This window comes from Melozone crissalis, unplaced genomic scaffold, assembly GCF_028551555.1.
Source record: "Melozone crissalis strain CALT ecotype California unplaced genomic scaffold, PUWL_Pcris_2 ptg000068l_1, whole genome shotgun sequence".
Lineage (NCBI taxonomy): Eukaryota > Metazoa > Chordata > Aves > Passeriformes > Passerellidae > Melozone > Melozone crissalis.
Window position 1 is genome coordinate 10,750,098 of NW_026535846.1, and position 26,840 is coordinate 10,776,937.

The 26,840-nt window shown below is 50.7% G+C and overlaps 1 protein-coding gene across 1 annotated transcript in view; it reads left to right on the forward strand.

Moving 5' to 3' along the window:
* Positions 1-14,571: 14,571 nt before the first annotated feature.
* GPR50 (G protein-coupled receptor 50) overlaps positions 14,572-26,840 on the forward strand; it is a 43,037-nt gene continuing 30,768 nt past the window's right edge. The window contains exon 1 of the mRNA XM_054289618.1: positions 14,572-14,746. Within this exon, the coding sequence (XP_054145593.1) occupies positions 14,572-14,746 (175 nt within the window). The remainder of the gene's footprint in view (positions 14,747-26,840) is intronic.

A 26,840-nucleotide genomic window follows, 5' to 3' on the forward strand; every position in this document is an offset into this window, starting at 1 on the left:
TGCTCTGGTGGCACTGTGTGCCTGCTCTGCCTGCTGCTCCGGGGTTCTGGGGAAGCCTCACCCATCCCGGGGCTGGTGATGCACAGCAGATGCTCAGGGCCTTGCTTGCACAGTGCCCCTGTGATTCTGGGCAGGGGCAGCTCTGCAGAGCCCACCAGAATAGCCAGATGCATGGGGGGGGAGGGAGGAGAAAACCCAGCCCGGGGCTTCTGAGCCCTTCCCATGTGCAGAGCCCAGCTCTCCCAAAGCTGAGCCCATGGTTACAGGGCAGGGCTGCCTGTGCCACCAGCAGCATCTGCTCTGAGCACTGGCTGCCCTTCCTCCATCCCTCCTTCATTCCCAGCCCCTCACCCTCACCCCTGCAGGCCAAGGTTCGTGTCCTGGTCATCAGAGTGTGGATGGATCAGGGTCTTCTTCGTGTGATGATACAATAGGAGTTGAAAATTCCTTCTGCTTTTTTGAAAACAGTGTTGGAGAAGGAATTACAAATATGTTGTGAACAGAAATAACTGAATAGTGGTTTGGTTTGTTTTCTCCCAAAAAGTAATTTCTTTCCCAGCCTCTCTGCATGTGTTCCTTTTTTGCTCCTCCCTCTCCGGCACCTTGCTCATGTTTCCATCCTTTTCCTGCATACCCTGCCCTGGCAGCTTCAGTTTTGGCCACAGCTGTGAGTACCCAAAGGTGGCTGTGCACAGCTGGAGGCTCTCAGTGCTCCCAGCACACATCCCCTGCTGCTGGAGCAGCACTGTGCCTGCCACAGGTGGGAGTGGTGATGCTGAGCCAGCCAGCACTGAGGGGTTTCTTGTTCAGGAGCAGAGTAATTCCCACCCTGCTCTGATTCTGGCACTGCCACCACTGCTGGATCCATGTCCCAGGAATTAAAGCAGGAGTGTGGACTGAGCTGGGTGCCAGTGTCACTGAAAGTTCTGACTCAGCAGGACGTGGCCAGGTTGTGTGAAAGCCCTGCAAAATGTATAATTTGTGGGGGATGGTCTTGTTTTACCTGTCAGCTCCACACACACTAACCTGACCCATGAGGCTCTCAATGGCCAGTGGCTCCTGCTGTGCTGCCTTGTCTCCTTGTCTTTTTCTGGCAAATCTTTTTTTTTGCTTGGGGGAGCAGAGCTGGGTCCCAGTAGGCACTGGCAGCATTTTTACTTTTTGAGTACTTCTGTGTCCTACTGGGTTGAGATGTAGTTGTACATTTTTACTGGGTAGAAGCTTAGGGAGCTTCTGCTGATTTCTTGGCACTGGGTGGAGTGTGAGCACGCAGGTAAAACAGCTCCTTTGCTGGGGCCAGTGTACCAGGGATCCTGCCTCTGTGCCCACAGCACCTTTTGGCTGGGGAAATGCAGGTCTGGAGGAGTGGAGCAACACTGCTGTGGGCACCCTGGAAGCTAAGTCTCTGGAAAGCTGGATTCAAAATCCTCCTTTTTGCCCCAGGGTGGGAGGAGGCATGTATTTTGCCAGAAAAGCGGGGCCAGAAAGGTTTTTTGTGTGCTAGGGGGCTCTAGGTTAGGAGACCTGACTGATTTTACACATGCTGAATGCAGGTAAGCATCCCAGTCCCAATTCCTCCTCCACTGTAATGTAACTTCAGAAGTGCTGGCAGCACAAAACCTTGGAACTGCTCCATACCAGGGGGAGAGCCTGAGGGCTGCCCAAGGCTTTGGGATCCCCAGGGCAGGACAGGGCACCCTGCAGCTCCCTGATATTCTTCTGGGCTGTCAAAGCCTTTGCTGTGAGGTGGAGAGCGCAGGTTTGGAGGAGGCAGCCCTGAGCCCTGTGCCAGTTCCTGGGTTCAGGGGGGATGCTCCTGCAAACAGCAGTGCTGGGAGTTTGCATTCCCCTCGGCCTCAGCCCTGAAGGAAGCCTAAAGCCTGGGTCAATAATAAGCTTATAAGACAGTAAATCTTGGTAATGAGAAAAACAGAAGACGGCATCTGCTCAGCACAATGGCGCTGTGTATGGTCTGGTAAACAGCTATTGAAAGGAGATGCCTGTTGTGGCAGGGGTTACAGCTGAACAGCCCAATTTCCATGCAGGACTGGGGGGTTTCACTGCCCCCAGCCCTGCTGGGGCTGAGCACAGGCAGAGCTGACCTGTTGCCCATGAGGCTCTGTGCTCTCCACAGGTGCAGCAGCCCCTGCCCCAAACCAGAGCCCAGCTGCCACTGTCCTGCACGTGTGGAGCTGGAGATGAGATGGGACTGTCACCGTGGCTGTCTGCCCCTCCTGTGCCCCTCCAGTGCCTCCTTGCAATGCCTGCACTGGGAGATTGCATACTCCTGAGGGTACTCTGCTGCAAAAGGGGTCGGGGTAAAAATGGGAAACAGCTTCTTCTGTTGTCTTTGGAGGTGCCAGAATGAGATGGGCTGATGGGCAACAGGCACCTGGGGATGAATGAGTTGTGCAGGAAGGAGAAGAGGCTGGGTCTTCACCTGACACTCACTTCACCTGAGGAGCCTGGTGCCCGTGGGGTGGGAGCTGGCAGTGCTCCTGCTCCTGCTCCAGCTGTGTGAAGCCAGGTCTGCAAAATGGGGAGGAGGAGGAGAAGGGGAGAGTTAAGGGGAAGAAATCTGCATATGGTGTGTAATGCGTTTATGAATTGGGTCTTTAATAATTTACATTACCAGTTTAATACTTTGAATACAAATTATCTTGCCCATATGCTGTGCTGACAAACATAAAAATGGAGTAATCAAAGCTGTAATAGCACTACAGCAAAAAGACATAAAATGCCACTAGAAGGCTTAGGATAAATTATTGCATGCACACACCAGCTCTATGGCTCCCTGGTGCCAAAGGATGCATTGCAATTTCTTCCTCAGACTTTGCATTTGGGCTTGAGGACTGATGCAGTACCAGGAGCACTGCTCAAAATTCTGCAAGACGGGCAGCATTTAACAAAGGAGAGGGAAGAAAAAAAGGCTCAGACTTGTTTGATAAACACGGCAATTTAAATTCTGCTCTGGCATTCCATGGGCTGCCAAGAAAATATAGCCCTCTTATTTGTAGGGAGCCCCTTTCTCCCTCCAGCAGGGTTATTTGCATGTATTATAAACTGCAGTGCTGGCTTGCCATCTTCAGGCAGCTGCCACACACTGCACAGCATCCCTGTGCATCCCTGTCCATCCTGTGCTGCTTGGTGGGGCTGGGTGCAGCCTGGGCCCACGAGGGATGCCCAAGGGAAGAGGCACCAGGGGACCCAGGCAAAGGACAGCATCAGTGAAACACAGGTTTCACCTCTTCCCACTTGAATCTGTTCCTCTCTGATGCCTGAGCTCTGAGGGGCAGGAGGAGGTGGAGAGGATGAAACAGCCCCTGGTGCTGCCTCTTGGCCCCTCCTGGGCTGCGGTTTGGGTACATGGAACAGCTTGGGAGGCCTTGGGAGCTCACAGATGCTGCACTTGGTGTTTGTTTTTAGCAGTCTTTTGGTGCACGTGGGTGTGTGTGTGCTGGGCACAGGGTTGTGCAGCAAAAGGAGCAGGTTTGCAGAGCAGAGATGCAAGTTGTGCTCACAGGGAGCAGCTGCATCTGTAAATGTCAGCAGAGCTTGTGTTGTACCTTGTGGCAGAGCCTCTGCTTTGAAATAAATACCAGTCTATTCATTGGTGCCACATCTCCAACACATCCCAGCTACAGGCAGTCTTTCACAGAAAGAGCCATTAAAGGCTCCCATTTGCATACACTGAATTTCTCAGCTATCAGGGTTACTCCATGCTGTAATCCATTCTGGGCTTCTAATATGATCAGTGAAAAATGAGGCTTCTTCCCAAATAAATCATCACCAGTGAAGGAAATGGTGGCTTTTCCACAAGGCCCAAGGCTCCTGCAGCAGCAATGTCTTTTTCCAAAAGGCGGAGAACTCTGGGCAGGCTCATTCTGTGCTGCATGAGCTCACTGCCACTCTCCCCAAGATCTAAGCCCTTTGCATATGAATGAGTTTTTCCTGTCTTTGCCTCTCCCAGGATCTGCTGCTGTCTGTCTCCCTGGAATGTGGTACCAGCAGCTTGGGAATAGTGCACTCACAGACTGGGGCTGCCCCTCTTTGTCTCAGCCTTTATTCCATGCACTGGTGCACCTCCCTCTCACTGCTAAGGGAAGAGGAGTGAATGCCAGTGTTTGGCATCCTGGCAAGGTGGGTGCTCAGGGCTGCAAGAAGTCAGAGAGAGAAGAGGGCACCCTCCCCCTGCCTAGCCTGCCAGTCCCTGTGTTCCACCTTGCTCTGCTCCTTGTCTTCCTCCAAAGCCCGATTTGGCCTGTGAGCAGGGGGTTTTGGAGGAGCCCCACTCCATCCCCTGCCCCTGGGGAGCAACCACACGACAGAGCAGGCCTGTTACTGCACCCAAAAACCCTCAGTGCAAAGAGGCAACCAGAGCTTTGCCTGCCAGAGCAGAGGGACCTGTGTGAGTCAGGATGGGGAGAAACAGGTGGGCATCCAGCCCCCACTGAAAGAACTTTTCCCATTGCCAGGTCTCCTGCAGAATTAGGCCCTCACTGATCCTTTTGATCCACAAATAAATTGGATGGATCAAGATCACAATGAGAAATATTCCCATTCTCATCCAGAAGGGATTTTCAGCATAAAAAGGCTTTATGTGACTCATAAACTTTAACATTTATTTCTGCACGCGAGGTAAATATTTCCCCCTCTGAACGTCTAAGCAATGCAATTTTGTTTGAAGCCTCTATTTGTTTAAGTCTGAAGGTGACAATAATTCACCTGTTTTCCCTTCCTGTATTTCCCCAAGCAGTGGCACGAGCCAAAATAGAGCAAACTCAGCTCTGGCTGTTTGTCACCTGTCAGCTCTGTCCCTCAAATGTGCTCAGACAAGCTTTGTCCTGGAGTTTACATCTGGGCACCTTCTGACCTCTAGCTGCTGGTAAATGGCCCCATGTTCTCCTGCTTAGAGGAAGAAATACAGCATACCTGCATGCAGCCACTGCCAGGGCAGGCAGGAGAGAGAGTCATAACTTAATCTAACTCCAGATAAATCATGATTTCACAGCGATCTGCCTGCCACAGGCTGTTGGGAGTCCCATCTCCTTGGCACTGTAGCAACACTTGTCATCCAGTGTCCCAAAGAGACCCACTCATGGCCAGAGATCACAGATGACTGGGAAGATGCCTGGAGTTGTAAACACCATCAATCTGGAGAAAACAAACACTCCTGGGAGCCGGTGTCAGGTGGGGATGTTCGAAGTCAGCGCTTGTCTCTGCAGAGCGCAGGATGTGCACATGGGCTGCATGGATCCACACCTCACACCTCCCCAGGTCTGGAGCTCCAGCAAATCCAGGAGACAAAGTGCTGTCTGTCCTCTTCCCTGGGAGGGCTGGGGTCCCCAGAGTTTGGAGGCTGCAGCCCCCCCATGCAGCACACAGAAGGGGACCAAGGTAGCAGTGAGCTGCTGTGGGGCATTGGGGGTGGCTTCGGGGCTGTGTGCAGCTGCTGGGGGACAGAGGGGGTGGCTTTGGGGCTGGCCTTGGGGCTGTGTGCAGCTGCTGGGGGGCAGAGGGGGTGGCTTTGGGGCTGGCCTTGGGGCTGTGTGCAGCTGCTGTGGGGTGTTTGGGATGGCTTTGGGGCTGGCCTTGGGGCTGTGTGCAGCTGCTGTGGGGTGTTTGGGATGGCTTTGGGGCTGGCCTTGGGGCTGTGTGCAGCTGCTGGGGGCAGCCCCATGCCTGCCAGGTGCCCTTTGCCACCTGCTCCTACCTGAGAGGGAGGCTGGTTTGGGAGAGGTGTTAAAGTTTTGTTTTTAGTTCCCCCATTGTGGGCAGAGAGCCCCTTGTCCCACGGCAGCTTTTGGAGAAGCTCCCTATCTCATCACAGGCAGTGTGTTTGCAGCACAGGTACCTCACTTGGGTTTTATCCTTTTTGGTGTCCCTTTGGTGCCTTTCCTGGCTTTGGTGGAGCCACTTTGATGTACAGCTGGTGTCACATGAAATCTGAAGCAGGTGTTCTCCTTCTGCCCCACTCCCACCCAGGACTCCCCTGCTCCCCCTGCAGCTCCCAGTGTCTCCCTGCCCTCAAGGACATCTTCATGTCCAAGCCCAAATTCAATGCTAACATGCACAGGCTGTTTCTGTATCTGTCTGCCCTTTTTTCCCTTTTCCCTTTTTTTTTTAAGGAAACTGAATCCAAGGCTGCCATGTAATGATGACATTATTGTTAGCAGTTATTTCTATTTCCATAGTTCCAAGAGGTAGAGAACAGTCCCACTGGGTTAAATGCAGCACATGTTATAACAAAAAGACAGTCTGAGTGCCAAACAACTTGCAATCTTCTTTTTAATGCAAGGAATGTAAAATTAAGATTACTATAGCAACATCTTGCCCACGATGAACACAGATAGGATTTGTTGGTCTTTATAAATATATATGAGTGTGTGTATGTGTATATATATGTAATGTACACATACAAATCCTAAATATCTCTGGCAACCTTTTCTGTAGTTGAATTTATATATAATTTCAAGCTCTCTGTATTACAGATCTAATTTGCATCCAGCTTTCTTTTTCCATAACTTCAGCAGCCTTGGCTTTTCCTTCAGACTCTTTTGTGCACACTGCATGGCAGGCTGGAGTGCCCACTGCCTGGGGAGAGTGCTGAGTCCCTCCCTGGGAGCAGGGACAAACTGACTGGGGGAGGTAATCCATCTACTGGGGTTTCATTTTAACTGTGTACAACCCTGTTAAACCTTATAACTGACTTAACATCTCCAAATTTGCTTTCTTCAATCAGATTTTAGGAAAGTGGGGTGAACCTGAGAAATGCACATCCTTCCTTTTTCTTCCCATTTCTCTTCTCTGAAGTTATTCGTTCAACTTTCAATGAATTTCCTATGAGGTATGAACTGAAGCTCTCATTTCTTCCCCATGACTGAATAAAACCTGGGCCTGGTTTTATTAAGAAATGCCTGTGGGAAGGGCAGAGCACAACCAGGAGTGAGAGCTCAGGGAAAGGCAGACGGAGGATGGATGCTCCTACAGCTCAGTGCCACTTAAATTCTCTAGGAAAGCAGCAGAAATTCAAGCACTGTTTTCACCTTGTTGCAGAGGTAAGTGGAGTTACTGATAAAGAAGAGCTTTAACATCACCAGATCTGAAGAGAACTGTCTGCTAATGAGCCTGCAGTTGGGGAGGAGGGGAAAACCAGGCACCAAACTGTGCTAAGGAGAGCTGGAGGATACCACTCTCTGCCATAGACACATTGGAGGGATACCCTCTTCTCTGAGGAGCAGGAGGAACTTGCAGCTCACTTGTAGCAGCTTGAAGGCTGTGGAGTTGAACGTGCACAGTTGGAGGGTTGGTGGATCCACTGTTTTGACACCAGACTGTAATGGAGATCTGAGAACCAAAACTGAAAACGTCTGCTGGCAGGTCTGGATGGAGAAGCTGGAAAGCAGCCTGGAGTTGCCAGCTGCAGATTTCTGGTGCCTATGACTTAGCAGAATTAAATGCAAGGAAATAAATCACAGGCAGCTCTGCCTGCAGGGTCTAGAAGGAAAGCAGAGGGGCTGGGGTGAGGAGGGTGAGCAACCCCAGTGGGTCTGTGGGGACGGCAGGAGTGGAAAGGTGAAGAATGGATCTGCAGGGCACAGAGAGGCCCACTTTCAAAGCCCACCCAGGCAAACCCAATAGCTTTCCTTCTGACAGAACTGCTCCGTGAGCAGGAATCAATGCCCTCCTGCAGAGCCTGCAAAGGCACTGACAGGTGTAAGTGTGCAGGGCTGATGCCCAGAGGAGGTTTCTGGGTGCAGTTATTGCAGAGATGGGTGGGACAGAGCAAACACGAGGGGCTCTTCACACGTGCAGTGGGTGTTGGTGTGCACCTTACAGTGGCAGCTGAAGATCAGACCAGGCAATGGGGAGTGAGTTGGAGACCAGTGTAAGTTCATGAGCAGTGATGTATTATAGGGCAGTGCAAAGTGATTTTTGTAAGATGTTTGCTGCAGGAAAGTTGTTCCTTTGCTTCAATGTCCCTGACCCTGAGCCAGCCTCTAGGCAGAAGAGACATTGCCACCTCGTGACCCAAAGGAAGGAGTAAAGGCAGGCTCCAGGGGTCCAGCAGGGCAACAGGGCAGTGAAACAGGCCCAGGAGGAGTCAGCAAGGTCTGTAGGGCTGAACACACTATCCTCAGGACCACTGGTTAAAATCCACACACACTTTCTCACCCTGTTCTCTGGAATGGGCACCCAGCAGGACAAGAGTCTGTTTATGCTGGAAGTTAACCCTGGGCTCCCTCAGGTAAGAGCAGCTGCAGTGGGCAGTGTGAGCCAGTGCTGTGCATGGGGTAAAGGTTTGTGTGCAACCTCAGCCCAGAGACCTGGTGCTTGCCTCTTGGAAATGCTGCAGAGCTGTGCAGGTGTGCTGGATGGTCCAGGGAAATCAGAGCTTTTAGTGGGAGTACAGCAAGAGAAGAGAGTAATTTCCCACCTATGGGCTGCACATTGCTGATCTGTACCAAAGTGATAGCCTGAGGAAAGGGAATCTCTTCACTGCAGACAAAGCTTCTGTTGTGGAGTCAGCTGGCTGCAGCCCTCTGTGAACTCCCAGCACTCTGGCACTGTGGGAGGCTGCACTCGTGCAGGGGCAGGTAGGTACCACATCCCCCTTGGCTCCACAGCACTGCTGTGCCAGCCACCACCACCTCTCTGCTTTTTACTACTCGTGACCCTCCTGTTCCCAGCAGGTGTTTTTAGCAGGCCTGCCACCAAGGCTGTAATCGCTTCTCATGTGCTCCTATTTATGCTCTCACCCAGCAATTTGCACAGGGCTGTCGAGCTCTCTGCTGGTAATTGACAGGGGAAGGCAATCTGCTTCACGAGAGGAAACATCTCCACGGCTGCTGGATCTGAGCAGGCCATTTCCCATAATGAGGGTGAGGTAAAACAGGATCTCACTAACAGCCGTGGATGTAGCTGAGCCCTCGTTACTGCAGGCACGGAGGTGCTGCTTGGGACATAATTAAGAGCTCCAAAGTGTGGCACTGTCCTTCCTACACTGCTGCCCCATAGCAAGATGCTTAGTGCCAAGTGCTCCTGAAGTTTGCTCAAGTCACAATCCAGGCTGCAGGAGGGGCTGCTCCAGCAAAGGGAAAGCTCCTTGTCGTTTTTCTTAAGGCAGCTCTTGAAGAGGACAACCATGGGAATTTCAGCCTTAGCATTGGAAAGCAATGCCAGTGGCAATGGCTTGTGCCATCCCCAGCTGGAGCAGCAGCTTGGACGTGGTGTGGGCAGAATGTTTGCAGGTGGGTGTGCATCCAAACACAAATGGGGGCTGGGGAGGCAGGGAATGTGAAGGGAAGACTCCCCAGAGCATCTCAGCAGGGATGCAGAGCTGGGTTCGAGGCACTGATGATGCTGCAGGAAGAAGCCTGAGTTTCTGAGTTTCTTCACACATATTTATTTGCCAGCAGAGACTGTACAAATCCCATGCATAATTCAGCCACTGCCATACAAATCATCCCACCAGCAAAAGCCTTTTCTGAAAGCACGATTTGATTGCAACAAACTTTGACCTAAATGTGCTGCAGCCCCGTATGACAGGTTTTAAACTTTTGCCGTCACTTCCTTCCGAGAGGCAGAGTGAATCTAGGTCAGCCCCCCTTGTTTGTTTGTAATGAAGCTAATTCTGATTTCATTCATGTTGCATCCTCGAGTTTGACATGCGGGTAAAAATGGGATATTCGAAAAGGCAAATCAGCCTCAAAGTCATTCTTAAATCTCATCGTGGAGCAAAGGAAGTGGCTTGATGTTGCATCGCAAGGCAACATTGATGGTGTCATTTACTATTCAGGGTGCAAAAGGCAGACAGAGTTTTCCTTTTTTCCCTTTTCATTTCGATTGCAGCGCTAAGCTGGGCTGAACGAGCGGGCCTGTGTCGGGTTTCTGGCGGTGATTCGCAGCCAGGGCTGCTCTGGCCAGCGGGCTGTGTGTGCAGCTCGCTGCTGCTGCCGGGGACAAAGGAACAACACGAGGTTCCCTGTTTGTCTGGAGCTCCTGGGCAAGCTCCGCAGCATAAACAGAGCCGCTGGTTTGTTGGTCTGCTCCAGGACGGCAGCTCAGGGCAAGCTGCTGCATTCATCTGTGTGCTGCTGAAGCAGCCAGTGCTGCTTTTCCAGGACTGGGATTCCCTTAGCCGTGCACAGAACAGCTGTGCTGCCTCTCTGTGCCACAGAAAAGTTTGGGAGAGAGAAACAACTGCTGAATATGTTTGGCTAAAGAACTGCAGGTGGGGAATAGTGATTCCCCCTGCACAACAGTGATTCTGCCTCCCGGCCACGTGCTGAATTTAAGGGCAGAATTCAGATAAGGGGTAGGGGGTGGAAAGTGTTTGCCCTTATTTTTATGCTAATAGTCATGATGCATGGCAGGACTAAATGACTTATTTTAGCCGTGTTTGTGGGCTCAGTGAGTCTTAGACTGCACTGAGGAATGAACCTCCACTGTCTGGGAGGTCTAGATCAGAATCTTGAGAAAATAAACCAGACTGTACTGGAAAGGCATGCGCTGAAGCTCTCCACTGGCTGAGCACTGCATCCTTGTGGCATTCAACACCTGTGGGCTGCTGCTATCAATATGGGAGGCAGCAGAGACCTCTACACTCTCACCCAGTCTGTTCAGGGATGGAGGAAACCTGCTCTGCCCATCACCAGGAGCAGCCTAAAGAGTGCAGGGGCTGAAGAGTGTGGAAATAGTCCATGTGGCAAAGGATTTATCAGCCTTATTTCTGCTTCTGCTTCGTGTGTCTCCCAAAGGCCATTGCTTGAGTCAAAATGCCCATGTGTTGAGAAACTACGACTTTCATTTGTTTTTGTTAGAAATAAATACACGTATTTGGCTAGGCTGGTGTGGTGGGAGAAGAGGGGTTCAGCTTCATTCAGCATCTTTGCCCTGGATGTGTGGATCTGGGGAACAGAGCAGGTGTTTGGTGGGACATGGGCAAGGGAGACAACTGAGTGTTACTGCTTGGGGACCTCAGTGTCAGGAGTGACTATAAAACTGCCCTTGCAGCTCACTGGGAGTTATTTTCAGTGAGGAAGCCACCAACCTGCCCCATGGTCCCTGTGGTCCTGGTGGTCCCTGGGGTCCTGGTACTGCTTTTGCAAGGAGGGAGTTACAGATCAAAGATGGCTTGCCTGCACCCTGTCTGCAACTGAGACAGGCAGCGTGGAAGTTCAGACTCTGATTTTGTATCTCTCTGCTTTCTTTTCATGTCTCCTCCCTCCTTTGAAGTGGGACACCAAGATACCTTTAAATGAGCTCATGTTGGAATTCTGAAATTTCCAACCTGGTGTTCCTGATTCAATGCTAACCTACCTGTTCCAGTGGGTGCCCAGGGGGCCACTAATCATCATGAGGAGTTCCCCAGTTCTGGCTAACGGGAATGGGTATGTCACTGTCACTAAGCATGCTTAGTCAAAACAGCAAGAAAAATTTGCCTTAAATATGCCAAATTCAGTATAGTAGTATTTGTAGAGAACAGCTATTATCTTTGTATATTTGACAAAAGTTAATTGTCTCTGTGACAATCAGGGTAGTAGTCAGCCTGTCCCTGTAAAGGAGGGGAAAAAAATTCTTCATTTATAAGCGATTCATTAAGTAGCATTAAAGCTGTCTCTGAAGACAAAATAATCTTTTTAAAGAGGACTCAAGGTAGCGAGAAGGAAGATTAATGCCACAGCTATTTTTCAATTATGTAAGCTCCCATTTATTGCAGTACACCTGGATTAACTCTTACTAAGCTGTGTGCCCTGGTAGGCAGGGGTGTGAAATGGGGGTGTTTTGTGCCACTGGACGTGCTCAGGGAGGGATGAGAGATGCTCTGCACAGGGCTGCTGTGATGGGCATGGCAGGAGGGTGCCAGGCACTGCCCCTCCCAGCCTCCCTGTCAGCAAAGCTGTGACAATTTTGCACAAGGAGTGTGCATTTATGGTGCTGGAATATTTTGCACTGATTACATTCTACTTGGTCTTCCTGTCTGCATGCATGTACCTACTCTCCCTGGTGTAGTTCAGGTACTGAAGGGTTCTGATTTCTGGCCCTAATTCAGGCGCCTTCTCCTGTGATCATGTTCATGATCCTTTCAAATGAGCCTAAATTCTTCTAACACACTGGGGATACTCTTATTTCAGCGTGATTTATGTCAGCAGTTCTGCTAAAGTGTAATTAAAAAGGTCTCATTGATACCTCTACCTTAATTTTTTCCCCTTGCCACAGCTTGCCTTGTCTTAATTGAAGCAGTGAAGAGTCCATTTAGCAGCAAGGTGGGAGGAAACAGCCTGAAGATCATTCATCTAAATCACTCCAGTGATGAAAACAGTTGCTCACTACATCTATCATAATTTCTTCTAAGTTTCTTATGGAAGATTAGTTGCTGCAGCTATGCAGATGCACACATGCCTGGTAGAGCTCTGCAGACCTGCCTGTCTAGGGCAGTCACCCCAGGCTGTGGAAAAAGAGCTGCTTTTTGCAGGTATAAATTACACACCAAAAAAAGTGTCCAGATTAAAAGCCCTTTTAATGTTTTTCCAGTTGCATTCGTTTAATGGAATGTTACACTCCCTTTACCTTGCACTGCTCTGTGAACAAGGTTTTTTTAATTCTGAGGCCAAAATCTTTTTTGGGTAGCTGTGGTGCTCTTGCCAAGATACTTTTATGTAAAGTTCAGGTCCTTTGAAGTCACATCCACATTCTCCACAGCTGAAACACTCCTGAGAGCATCTTATACATGGTGCAAAACTGACAGAGAACAGAGTGAAGGTGAAAGGGACTGAAAGGATATGTCCATGAGACTTCACCTTACTCCTGCCTGTATGTCCTGAACAGAACAGCTGAAAGTCCATGAACAAAATTATTTGATTTACACGGAGAAAATATTTTCAAAACTATGCAGAATTCAGTGCAGAAGGTCGAAAGGAAGCCAAAAGAAGCTACGTATCAAGGTAAAATGCTGTCTTTAACAACTCAAGGATTTTGATAGCTCTGACCCTGGCCCACCAGGCCAGGGCAGACCCTGTATGCTGCTGGTCTCTGCTGGCAGGGAATGAGCCACCAAAGGCTTTGCTTTTTGCTCTGTTATTGTCTCACTCGACAGGGCAGCAATAAAACCCCCACGGTGGGTTGTGACACAACCTTAATGTTTGCTTGGACACTTTGACCTGCACACAGAGGGGAGGCTTTGGGCAGGAGCAGGAGGTGGTGCTGGACAGCCTGAGCATGGTCCTGCCCTCATGGCTGGTGCTGAGCACCTCTGCTGTGAGCACAGGCTGAGAGCTGGGCGGTTCAACCTGGAGAAGAGAAAGTGTCAGGGACACCTTATAGCACCTTCCAGTCCCTAAAGGGGCTACAAGAGAGCTGGAGAAGGACTTTAGACAAGGGCAGGGAATGGCTTTAAACTGACAGAGGGTGGGTTTAGATTAGACATAGGGAAGAAATTTTTGACTGTTGGGGATGATGAGGCACAGGTTGCCCAGAGCAGCTGTGAATGTCCCATCACTTGAAATGTTCCAGGCCAAGCTGGATGGAGCTCTGAGCACCCCGGATGCTCCTGAAGGTGTCCCTGCCCACAGCACGGGGAATTGGAACTGAATGATCTTGAAGGTCCTTTCCAACTCAAACCATTCCATGCTTCTATAGTATCCCTATTTTCTCTTTTCTGATTTTGTTTTCTAAACAAAGCTGAGAGCTCGTGTGGTTGCGGTATTGCAGCCACAGCCTGACCACAGTGGTTTGGTGTCCTCTTGTTCATGGTGGTGTCGAATAAAGCACAGAAAGTGCCTGGAAGCCCCAGCCATGGGGCTGGACTGTGGGAACTGGGTATTCTGGCTATGGGAGCTGGGTACCCCGATTGAGAGAGCTGGATATCCCGGCTACGGAAGCTGGGTATCCCGGCTGAGGAGCCGCTAAGTGAGGGGGCTGCTGAGTTTAAATTACTGCTGGGGATTCTGCAGTGCACACGTTACAATCGGTTAAAACTACTAAACCGAAAGTGAATGGTCTTATTCTGGGGTAATTGGTGGAAAAAGTCCCTGTGGGGATGGGTTTGCCTGAGGGGTGGCTGGCTGGGAGCGGAGCCGCGGGGCGATGGGAAGCAAAGGCACCGGGAAAGGCTTCAGCGACTCGAGGTGCGAAACTTCGGCTCGTAATCTCCCCCAGCCGGCACCTGCGCCCGAGGGCGGAGACGGGCGAGCGTCCCGGCGGCAGCGGAGACGGGCGGGGTGCGGGTCCCGGCGGGGCTGTGGGCCCGGCGTAGCCGCGGGGCGAGCGGGTCTGCGGGTCCCGGCGGCTCCGAGCGGGGACCCCCGCCCGCCCCCGCCCCGCGCCGCCCGCCGCCGCCGCGCGGTGGCGCCATCGGCCCGGAGAGCGCCTCAGTGCCCCCGGCGCGCACCGGGCACCCCCGCCCGCCCCCCCCCGCTCCGCCCCGGGCAGGGCGGCGGCACCGCCGGGGAGGGGGCGGCAGGCTCGCCCCGGGACGGGCCGGGCCGGGCCCGGGGGTGAGAGCTGCCGTCGGGGCGGGAGGAGGAGGAGGAGGAGGAGGGGCCCCGGCGGCGGTGGGCAGAGGCGCGCATGGAGCGGCCGGGGAGCAACGGCAGCTGCCCAGGCTGCCGGCTGGAGGGGGGCCCGGCGGCGGGAGCCGCCACCGGCCTGGCGGCCGTGCTTATCTTCACCATCGTGGTGGACGTGCTGGGCAACGCGCTGGTCATCCTGTCTGTGCTGCGGAACAAGAAGCTCCGCAACGCCGGTGAGCGCGAGGCGGGCGCGAGGGGCGGGCGGAGCGGAGCGGCCCCAGCGGAGCGGAGCGGCCCCGCACCTCACCGCACCTCACCGCACCGCTCCGCACCGCTCCGCACCGCACCGCGCCCCGGGCTCCGCCGGCCCGGCCCCGCACGGCCCCGCTGCTGGCGGGACAGGAGCCCGCGGGCGGCGGCGAGAGCAGAACGGCACCGGGGCGGTGAGGGCACCTCCGCTGGGGAGCCCCGGGCCGGTCTGCCCCGGCCGAGGGCTCCGAGCTGCCGCTGAGCCGCTGCAGTGCCCGCCCGTCGCTTCCCTCCGGTGGCCGTGCTGCCGCGGGGCTCCCGGCTCGCTCTCTGCCCGTCCCGTCCCGTCCCGCTGCTGCTGCTGTCCTCCGACTTTTCGAAACTTTTGTCCCCCAGAGGCAGCTGCAGACGGAGGAGCCAGCTCAGGTAAAACCCACGTCCCTTCAGCGAGCCGCGCTGGGAGGAGCGGGGCAGAGGTGCAGGTGAGGACGACTCCGAGAGCCGCGTCAGGTGCTGAGCAGGAGAGCTCGGGTTTTTAAGACAAGTCCATTACAACGTTGTACGCTTGCTTTTGTGTTCCAGCCTTTCAGTGTTTTAGTATTTTTATTACAAACCTGCTATGCTGAAAGCACAGTGAAGAATTTACGTCTTTTTTCCACGGGTAACTTGGAAGTCTGCCTTGTATTGACTTCCCTAATGAATTCGTCTAGGAAAATTGTTAAACTGATACTATTCAGTATTTTCAAGAAGGCTGTATTATTTGAGGATGTAAATTTCTTTCTTTCAAAGTCTTGTTATTTCAGCAAAGAAATACTGGATATCCGTATTAACAGAGAACTTATCCTGGATATAAGTTGCTCTGTAAGGAGTTTCAAGTAGTCTGCGTAGGGCTGCTTATATTGTACCATAGAGTATGTTTTACTGAGGACTATATCACTGTCTGCTTTTATAGAGAGAGACATAAAATGACCTTCAGTTTTATAGCTTGTAAAATGGCTTTAATGAAATATCTGTGGTGTTTACGATGTGCAAGTTGCAAGTATTTTGAGATGCTGATGTCTTACTGTCCCTCTCAGTCTCCTGTAAATAAGCAGTAACTCAGCAAGGTTCAGTAAAAGTACCGGATGTATAAGGCTGAGAGGACAATTTCACTCCAGTGCCTCTAACATTTGATTGATTTATTAATGAAAGAAAGCACAGAAATGGCCATTGGCTTGGGCAGGCAGTGGATGCAGTGACCCTGAATAGTGAGTTGCTTTTTAACTGGTACATAAAACGCTGCCCATAGCTACACAGACAGGCTGTGCTGGGTTTATGAGAAACTGCAGTGTAACTGGAAAAGCTCTTCTCTTCAGCTTTGCTTTAAAATGTGGGTGCTGAAAGCCAGTAATCAGTGGTTCTGGGGAAGAAAAGCACCCTGCCCTTCTCCCAAGATAACTAGCTGTTTATGTTATCTGGCTGCCAGCAGATTTGAAGCTATTAACAGCTTTTATTACCTTGCAATTCGTTGATCACTTGAATGCATTTCATGTTTTGAGACTGCCTCCGCTGTGAGTGGAGTTAAAGCTCCCGTGAAAGTGAAAAAGAACAGCTTTGTGTTGAAGTGATCACGGAGATATTTTCCAGATCTTAGTCCTTGTCAGTAGCCTGTTGTCTGCTCTCTGTACGAGCTGTCGGTGTGTAGGAATAAAGTCAACACAAGTGCAAACAGTGCTAACCTTCCTGATCTGAGGGGACGTGGCTCTTGTTGTAGACAGAACGTGAGTGTGACTAGTGGGGAATTCAGTGTGACAGACTGTGAAGCTGTGGTAAGTCCCAAGACCCATCCTGTTTTGTTCACCTGAGCACTGTTCCTGCTTCGGTCACAGCCTAAACTGGGAATTCCTGTGCTAAATCGCAAAGGGGTTCAGCAGCAGGGGGGTGAGGTGATCAGGCCAGTGGTGGTGGTGATTCAGTAAAGTAAAATGTCTAACCTGAATCTGAGTGTTGTCATCTTGTGTTGCTAAAAAGATCATATGTGCTTAGGATGTTCAGACAGTCCTGCATATCTCTCTGTTGGGATGTAAGCAGTCTGCCAGCCTCCCTGGATGCAGGACAAAAAGTCAGGGATCTCAGCTCAGTTCATGCTCCTCCTGACATGTGAGCAGCCACGTGAATGAGAGGGGCTCATCTGGAGCCCAGCAGTCAGATTGAAGTCTTTTGGACAAAGAGTTTATCTGCTCATGTGCAAATACAGCCTAAGCCCGTTCAATAAATGAAAAGGGCACCTGTGATGGCTGTGTCAGCTCCTGCCAAATCCTGGAAGGACCAAGTCTTCTGTTTCTGGAGCAAGCTCATGCAAGGTCATCCAGCTGGAGCTAAAACTATTGTCAGGATAAGCTGGGTCCAGGCTGGGATGTGTAACTGGCACTGCTTCAGGAGCTGTGGTGGGTGTCACTCTTGTGAGGTGGGGTTTTTGGTCTGTTACCCTGGATGCTTTTGAAGAACTTGTCCCTTGTCACTTCAGCACTGCCCACAGCTGCAATGGCACATAGCCACAGGAGTGTGACTGTTGGGCAGCACCTCACATCAGCATTTGCCTGGAACTGAACAAAGAGAAGGAGGTGAGTGGTGCCTGTGGGCAGAGGAAACTGGGATTCACTGAAAGCCCCAGGTGTGTTCTGTGGTAGACAGCTCACATCCACAGCTGGCTGTTCAGCCAGTCATGCTGGACAATGTCTGGTGTTGGGCTTTCCTACATCCAGGGTTACCTGGACACTTGGAGATATTTGTGTGGTCAGAGAGGTTCAAAAAAAGCTCCAGGCTTTGGTCTGTATGTCCACAGTGCAGGGCAGTGACATGATTGAGGGTGAAGGGTGTGAGGAACAACCCTGCTCCTCTCACAGAAATCTTTGACAAACCTGATCATCCTTCTATTGCTCTGGACACTGGGGGAGTTGGGAAGAACTTGCTCTTTCCAGAGAAATCACACTGCTTCTCTTTCCATCTGGGAAGGTGTAAGGTAAGTTGATGTGCCCAGTGTTGTTTCTGGGAGATGCTCAGAGTGCTGAGCACAGATTGGGACCCAAGTAACAAACAATGGTAGTGAGCTGTGGACAATGGGGCACGTGCGGGATCAGGACCAGCCGAGGGCTGCTGGCATGGCTGAATTTACAGCTTTCCATTCTGCCTCTGGCCAGCTTTACAAGTGTGAAAATCAGCTCTAAAACCAGCCAATATTTTTCAATGAGCTAGCCTGCTCCCTAGGCAGAGGCTCTGGCAATACCCTCCTCTAGTTCTTCTGAACTCAGTGCAAACTCAGGCACAGAGCCCAAACATGCATTCCCTGGAAACTCATGTCTCCCAGCAGTGCTGCCTGGAGCTTTGTGTGCAGAGAGCAATTTCTGCTGCCTCACAGGCCCTTTTTTGTCTTGGGAATGTCATTTCTAGGGATCCAAACCCTCTCTAGGGGCAGGCAGAGCAGGTACAACTCTAATGAGGTCACTGGCTTTTAATCCTTTGGATATACACTATACAGGGCTGTTTGCATAGCGAGGGGATTTTGTTCTTGAACTGTCACCCCAGCCAAAGTCAGGCGTCACACACAAGTCTGGATGTATTATGTCAACAGTTACCTTTGTCAGCCAAATGCAAACTCTCAGAAGAAATCCTAGATCTGTTTGACAAGCCCTCCAGCCAGAAAACTGTGTTGACTAGCAGGAGTTGTGTTTCCATCCCTGAGCACGGGCAGGGTGACCAGCCTGCACTGCCCGGGTCAGCCGTTTGCCCTCTGGAAACGCTGGCACTGGGCTAAGTTTTTGTTTGCTTGAGCAGGGCTTTTTATTTATTATCCCAAGACCTCTGGAACTTCCTGGCTGGCCTGGGACAGGCTTCTGGTTTGTTTTTTTTTTTGAAGTCAATGTTAGGAATTTGGGTGAGCTCTTTCATAGGCTGTGAGTCCAGGTTTTCTCGTTACAGATGTGAGGATGGTTAGCAGATGGTGCTGGGGATCTTCCCAACTCGCTTCTCAGAGAATTTTGCTATAGCTGAGATTTAAGTCATCCTTATTTGCAAAGATAAGAAGTAATACTTGTACTTTCTGTATCATCTATATCAGGATACTTTCACTGTACTTTTTTAGCATCAAGCCTAATGTATTGATAGATTGTTGCTTTTTTCCTGATAGAACTATTGCCTCTGTTTTTTTAATATCCTTTAGCTTTCTTTATAAAATGTGTTGAATTGTATAAAATTTGCTCTAATTTTATAGTAGATTTACATTTTTTACTTTTTTTTTAAAATTTGGCTCTTGTCTTAATTTCTATTTTAAACCAAATATTTTCTAAAAAATATACTGTTACTTTTTTTGGTGGCAAAGAGGGCTCTACTAAGGCATCTTTAAACATCGTCCAATAAGCATTGTCACACTTGCTTATATTTAGATGTTTTCTCTCAGTTATTTTTGTGTCTGGTTCTTTCTAGTTTTGTGAAATTGACCTTTAGGAGATGTTGTTTTGGACCATGTTCTGTTTCCTTACCTCAAATGTAGTTGGAAACTGTGATTGGTTTTCTTCCAGCTACTGCAGGATTTCCTTGTCCTAGAAAGCTATCTATTATATGTAGGTGTTGAGATTTATTTTTTTTAAATTTTTTTTAGCACCACAAACCCTCCAGCATCTGCCATAAGCCTGAAATTCCATCTCTTCTTGCTGTACACTGTGGGTAGATGCTTCAGGAGCTGCTCATCTGTTGCACTGATTCACTTGTCTACAGCAGACTCCTACCAGTGCTGCTGGTGCCCCCAGCCCATGGCCCTGAAGTGAGGGGGGCCCTGCTGCAGGTGGCTGGGCTTTCTGGGGGCTCTGCTGAGGGGAGCAGCCTGTGTGTTGGTTAAACTGTCAGAAGGTTTGCTGGCACTCCAGGGTCTCCCCTTCCCCACCTCTGCTATGGAAGGGTGGCACCCAGCACCCCTTGCCCTTCAGCGGGGATGGCACCTGTGGCATCGGAGGGGTGAGCTGCTGGCAGATGTCTCTGCTCCAGAGGGGGGCTGTCCGTGCCAGGGGTTGTTCTTGGCTTTGTTACTGATGCACCAAGAGCTCGGTGGTGAGTTTGCCATCTCGAGCTGACTCCCCCTGTGCCCCAGCCATGGGAGTGGTACCTGCAGCACCGGGGCTGGGGCTGGGGCTCAGCACAGCGAGGGCCTGGGCTGCAGGGCTGCTGCAGAGAAGTGTTGAGAGTGGTCTCTTGGGGGTGTGGTGGGCTCTGGGAGCAAGAGGGCAGGGGGGGATGGATCTGTCCCTCTGCTGCAGCCCTCTGCTCTGTAGTGGGGCTGCTGGCTGTGGGAGGGAGGTGGGAGAAGCAGGAGTGACAGTGGGATGAAACCTGTGGGAAAATCAATTTGGATTGTGGTGAAGTGTGAACTTTGAGTGTAATAGGTGTAATAAAGTGGAGAACAGTTTTGACCTGTCTTTTCCTAGAAGATGTCTTGCACAGTGAGACACAGAGACAGGGCATTTGTTCGGGCTGTGTTGGAGCCACAGGCACAGCCCCATGGCCAGACTGATTTGGAGAGGTCTCTGATGGCATCACCTTCACCTGCTCCTGCATTGGTGAGCGTTCAGGCTGCGTTCCCATCCAGGCCCTGGCACATCCCTCCTTCCAGCAGTGCTGCTCTGGGCTCCTCCTGGGCCGTGTCCAGAGTGCCAGGGAGGGGGCTCAGCCCCTGCCCTGTCTTGCTCCAAGTGGCATTTCTGGTCCCATGCTGTGCTGCTCCCATGCTGTGCTCCCAGGGCTCCAGAGGAAGCAGCAGCTCACTCAGCCATGAGCAGCTCCTAAGTTGCTTTGTAGCACAGTAGCTTCAGAAACATTTCTAAATTGGTCCTTCATGTAGCTCCTTTGGGGTTCCCAAGGGGATTCCATCTCATCAACTCTGTGAGGTCAAAGCTTCCAATATTTGGGTTTCGTTTTTTTTTTTTTTCTTTTCTATTTTTTTTTTCCAGGGAAAAATGTCTTTATGTAGATGTGAGTATTTTTAGGAATGCTGGATCTCAGGAGCCCCTTTGTGAAACTCTGTGTAACTCCCAGCAGAAATTTTTGCTCCTCCCACTCCCAAACCCGGGGTTGGAGCAGGACTTGAACACAGCACTGTAAATCATGGATGTGTGGCTGGGGAGTGGAGCTGAAGCACTGTTAGTCATTCAGTAAGTCAGCAGTGCTCAGCATGCACTTCAGGTGTACAAGTGATTTGGGAGCCAGATGGTATGTGGTCAAGTGATAAATACATGATTCGAGAGGAATTGTCATGGTTTGATGCTGGCCCAGTGCCAGGCACCCACGAGAGTCTTTTGCTCACCCTCCCCTGCTACAGCTGGGCAGTGGAGAGGGGGAAAAATAATTGACAAACATTTCGTGAGTGAGATAAGGACCAGGAAAAACACATAAAGGACAAAACAGGCTCAATTTATGGTTGAAAAATGAATTTATTACTGACAAGATCAGAAGAGGATAATGAGAAGTAAAATAAACCCCTAAAACACTGCATCCCCCCAGCCCCTGGCTCCTTCTGACTGACAGTGCAGGAGACAGGGCTTGGGGGTTTGGTCAGCTCATCATTGAGATTTTCTGCTGCTGCTCAGGGAGAAGAATCCTTCTCCTGTAAGACCACTGGGTGCCCCCATGGGACACAGTTCTCCCTGAACTTCACCAGAGTGGGTCCATTTTGTGAGCAGCAGCCACACCACACCTGCTGCAACATGAACTCCCCTATGGGCAGCAGCCCTCCCAAAACTGCTGTGACGTGGCTCTCTCTGTCCTCCAAGGAAAGGCTGCTCCAGCCTGGAAGAAGGGTCCCTCTTTCTCCATCGGGTCTTCCACTGGATCACAGCCTCCTCCAGGCATCCACCTGCTCTGGTGTGGGCAGCTTCCCCTATGGGCTCTGGGTGGATCTCTGCATCTCCCTGGATCCCCACAGGCTGTGGGTGGGTCTCTGCATCCCCCCTGGATCCCCACAGGCTGTGGGTGGGTCTCTGCATCCCCCCTGGATCCCCACAGGCTGTGGGTGGGTTTATGCATCCCCCTGGATCCCCAGGGGCTGTGGGTGGGTCTCTGCATCCCTCATGGATCCCCAGGGGCTGTGGGTGGGTCTCTGCATCCCCCTGGATCCCCACAGGCTGTGGGTGGGTCTCTGCATCTCCTGTGGATCCCCATGGGCTGCTTCACCCTGGTCTCACCGTGGCTGCAGAGCAATCTCAGCTCCCATGCCTGGAGCACCTCCTCCCCCTCCTTCTCCACTGACCTTGGTGTCTCCATCTTGTTTTCCCTCACATGTTCTCACCTCCTCCTCTGACTAGAAGCAAAACCTGTGACTTTGTTTTGATTTCATTCTTAAATGTGTCATCACAGAGGCATTACCAGCCTCTCTCATTGGCCCAGTTTTGGCCAGCAGCCTGTCCATCTTCAGAGCTGTCAGAGATTGGATCTGTTGGACATGGTGGAAGCTTCCAGGAGCTTTTCACAGGAGCCATCTTTGTGGCTCCCCTGCTCCCAAAAACCAGGCTGAGCAAAACCAATGCACCCTGAATCAGGTTTCCACTAGAAACAGTAATTCTGGCATTTCTGAACTGAAGATTATTTATCTTTGCAGTGTTTGACAAAAGTTCTGTTACACATGGGTAACAGGTTGAAATTAGTTGAAACAAAACTCCTGTTATTAGGCAGATCTGTGCAGATTTGTGTCTTGTATCGTGTCAAATAACACCCTGCCTCCCCAGATGGCCACCCTATGGACAAGAGAGCAAGCCATGCTCAGCACACTGCTGAGCTCCTGTTCTCCCTTTCTCAGTCCCTCCTAGCCCTGTGCCCTTCCCTGTCTCTACCAAAGGCTCTTCTTTTCTTTTCAGCCCCAAAGAGCATTGCTGCCCAAGGACTTGATGTTCCTAAAAAATCTCAAGAGCCAAGTACTGGCGTAGATAATGGTAAATAATTAATTACCTTGCAGACAGTCCTTCAATATGAGCTGGAACATCTTTCAGGAAAAGGGAAGGTGGGCATATGTGCTCAAAGTAACTGTTCCCTCTGATTAATTAAAAGGCTTAGAAGGACAACTGTCATGTCATGGCCTATAAATAAAATGGAAATTAATTCAGAGGTGGGTTTTGTATACTTTTATCTTTTTTTCATTTTGTTTGCATTTTGTTGTTTGCCTTCATGCAGGATGTTTAATTCTTCCAAGTCTGTCCCCCAGCAGAGAGCAGGGGTGGAGGAGGACAGGCCAGTCCTTAGGAGAAGGCTGTGCCCCAATCCCAGGACAGTAATGTCTGATGGGACTGCTTTTTCTGGTGCTGGGCAGGCACACAGCCTGCAGTTCCCATGGGCTCTATGAGCTGTGACTTAAATGCAGTTTAACATATTTCACCTTGCTCTTAGCCTGTTGTGTGGCCTTCAGATCTCAGCTGTGAGTTTTATTTCTGCAGGTGCTGCAGTAGAAAATAGATCAAACTGAATCTTAATGGGATGGGTGAAATCCACAGCAGTGTGGCATTTGGATGCATTAGGAAATGGAGCCCTGGCTGTGCTGCCCAGGGAATGCTGCCTGACAGCAGGGTGGGAGGGAGCAGCCTCCCAGGGTGCCCACAGCATGAGCCAGGATGGGGCACAGGGCTCGTGAGGAGATTCAGAAGGAGCAGTTTAGGAAAGGGAGAGATGTTCTCCAGGTGGTCCAGGATTTTCCAGTGACTTGTGCAGAGTAACTAACTTTCTGTCCTGTGTCTCTGAGGTGAGGAGATCCTATTCCTTTAGGTGACCGCTGCAGCTTAGGCTGTCCCTGGACTTGCTCACAAACATAGCATAGGAGGGTTTGTGGAGTGAACAGCACATAGAAGGTAAGAAGGAGTAGAAGAATGGAGTCCTGGTGCCTGGGTATGGATTTGGGCTCTGCTTTTAGGGTAGAACTATGGGAGACTGGGAGATGCTGATGTGTGCTGATGTGTGGTTCTTCTGCACCCACCCAATCCACCTGCTTGTCTCCTGCTTTCATCTGCTGGCCAGTTTCAATGGCAGCAGCCATCCAGATCTCACTGGGTCAGTTCTTTGGCCCTCAGTCCCACCTGCAGGTTGCTGAAATAGCCCTGCCCAGTCCTTTTTGGTGGCTTGCATTGTCAGCGCTCAGCTTTGGGGCTTCATGGGCCAATGGAGGGTCCCTGGCTCATAGGGGAGCAGGGTCAGGATCAGCAGGAAGGATCCAGGCTTGATGGGAGCTGTGTTTTTAAGGCACACTGATGGAGGAGGGAGCGTGTGAGGCTCCTGCTGGTGTCCCTGAGGGAGCAGTGAGACAGGGATGGCAGCATGGTGGCACTTCCCTTGTGCTGCTGTCAGTTTTTCTTGGCTGGTTTCTAGGAAAATGGATTATACCGCATTCAAAATATTCACTACTGGATTTAATAATATTTCAAAAATAACTTAAATGTATTTCTTTCAGAAGTGGTATTCCATAGAAATCCTTTCTGTTTATCTGCTGGCATTGCCAAGCACGTACTCCAAGGCCAGCATCCACACCAGTCATTGCTTCTTTAAACAGAATGGGAGAACAATAGCCTGTGTCATTAGCTGGCCCCGAGCTGTCTGAGGACAAGGGCTGTGCATTGTGTTATTCCCTACCTGCAGCTTTTCCCTGAGATTGTCTGGGTCATATCTCTGTGTTGGCTCTGCCAGAGGTGCCTCAGGGAGCAGAGCCAGGGCTGAATGGCTGGGCAGGCTCCCTCTACCACTGCACCTTTGCCAGCTGAGTTTGTTCTTCAGCCTCAGTACCTCTAGAGACAATTCTTCAGTCTCTACATGTCAACGTCCTCCCTCCTCATCTTTGAAGTGCTCTGGAACTTTCTGAAGTGTTTCACTTGTGGAGTGCTGGGAAGGTGGTGATCTCTCAACACTGGCCTGATGGCTTCTTTGCAGAGCTGACATAACAGCAAACCCCAGGCCCTGTGGCTGATTGCCCAGCCAGGTGAAGTTGCCCAGCCTTACAGCACCCCAGGACACTCCTGTGGCTTCTCTGTGTGTCAAGGGAGGAGATCAGAGCTGAAACTCAGAGTTTGGCCAGTGGTGCTATGAAGATGTGGGCGTGAAGTGCATTAGCTTTACCTCAAGTGTAGCAAACACCCTTTCCAATTCCTGGTACAGAGATTGAAAGCAAGTCATGACAACACAGAATATTCCTGGAAGTGGTTTCCAGTAGCATTTGGAATAGTCTGGAGTTGCCAAAGTTATTATTTCTGCTGTTCTCTCAAGCTCCTCTCTCACCTCCGCTCTTCTGACTCCTGAGGAAGGCAGATTGTGCTCACACTGGCAGTATCTGTTAATATCTGACTGAAAATATCTGTCTCTACTGAGTGTAGCACCATTAGCTTATTTACAAATGGTCAGTATGATCTCAGCACCTCAATAAACAGCATTAGCAAAGATCATGGAATTCACAGATTGGTTTAGATTGAAAGGGATGTTTAAAGGTCATCTGGTCCAGGCCTCCTTCATGGAGCAAGGACATCTTCAACCAGATCAGGTCACTCAGAGCCCTGTCCAACCTGGCTTTGAATGTTGCAGGAATGGGGCACCTACCACCTCTCTGGGCAGCCCCTACCAGTGGCTCACCATCCTCATTATAAAAAACTTTTTCCTAATATTTAATCCAAATCTACCTTCTTTTAATTTAAACCCATTATCACTTAGTCCTAGTGCAACAACCCTTGGTAAAACATCTGTCCCCATCTTTCTTACAGACCTCTTTAGGTACGAGGAGATGCTGTAGAGTCTCCCTGGAGCCTTCTCCAGGCTGAACACCCCCAAGAATTTGAATGAACATCCAACCTTTCCTTCATAGGAGAGGTGTTCCAAAATGAGGATGAGTTGAAGAGTTAGCTATCCTCTGCTTTCCACCACTAGTTCTGCCTGTTTTCTTTCTGGCCTTTCCAAAAATATTGGCAGCATCTCTGGAGTTTTCAGTGCTCTGCTTTGCAGGGAGAAATTAAGCTAGAATGAAGTATACTGGTGCCTTTACGCAGAAGTACATGTTATCAAGGCAGAGATTATATCTTTGCTATTTCAAGGGAAGACTAGAAATTAAAAGAAAATATTTTTCTGCTGTACTTAAGATGTGAGCATTAAGTCAGTGGTGAGCTCTGCGATTATGGCTTATGTCTTAAACAGTCTTTCTAGTAACCAAAAGTGATTAGTCAAAATTAATTGGACTGAGTGGAAAGCTTGCTGACAAAACACTTCAAGAGTAGGTGTAGCTGACAGGCACAAAAGCGGTCAGACATTACAATGTGGATTGCAAACTCTGCCTCTGCCGTGCTCATCGTGGGAGTTTCTGTAGGGAAGGGAGAAGTGTGGTGTGAGGATTGCAGAAAAACTCAGGTGTGATGGGAGAAGGAGGGGCATGTGTGATGGGAACAGGAGGGATGCTTGTGGTGGGAGGCTGTGGGTGAATCCCTGCCTTGGAAGGGGCAGTCCTGTCTGCTGAGAGTTAACGCCATGGCCAGCAGACAGAGCAAGGAGGAGCAGCAGCAGCCACAGCTCTGCTGGCTCTGGCCAGGCACAGGTTTGCAGCTCCTGCACAGGATCCAGCTGCACTCCTTGCTGAGATACATTTGGGCCCCGAGCAGACCAGCAAACCAGCCTGCTGGAAGGTGCCTGACCTCAGGTCACTCCTCACCCAGGTTAGGAGCATTGAGCATCTCAGCACATGTACTGGCCTTCAGGCCCTTCGGGGATAGAATTAGACAATGCTTTGTTTTGGAAGGGATTTTAAAGGTCATCTCATCCCAACCCCACTGGCACTGGTGTTACCCTCTTAGGAAAACAGAGAATTTGTAAGACAATGCACTCTTGTTCCTGACAGATGCTGATGAGCCAGTTCCTAATGACCCAAGACCTTGCTGGGGACTCGAGGGGGCCCTGTATCAGAACAGCTGCAGTGAACAAAACATTCCCTGCCTGCTCTAGGCTCTCATGGAAAGGTGAGGCAATGCTGTCTGCCTGCACCTTGCTCTAAGTCCTTCTAAAAAGCAAGTGAGGACAGAGAAGCCAGGAATTGACTTGAGGGAAAAC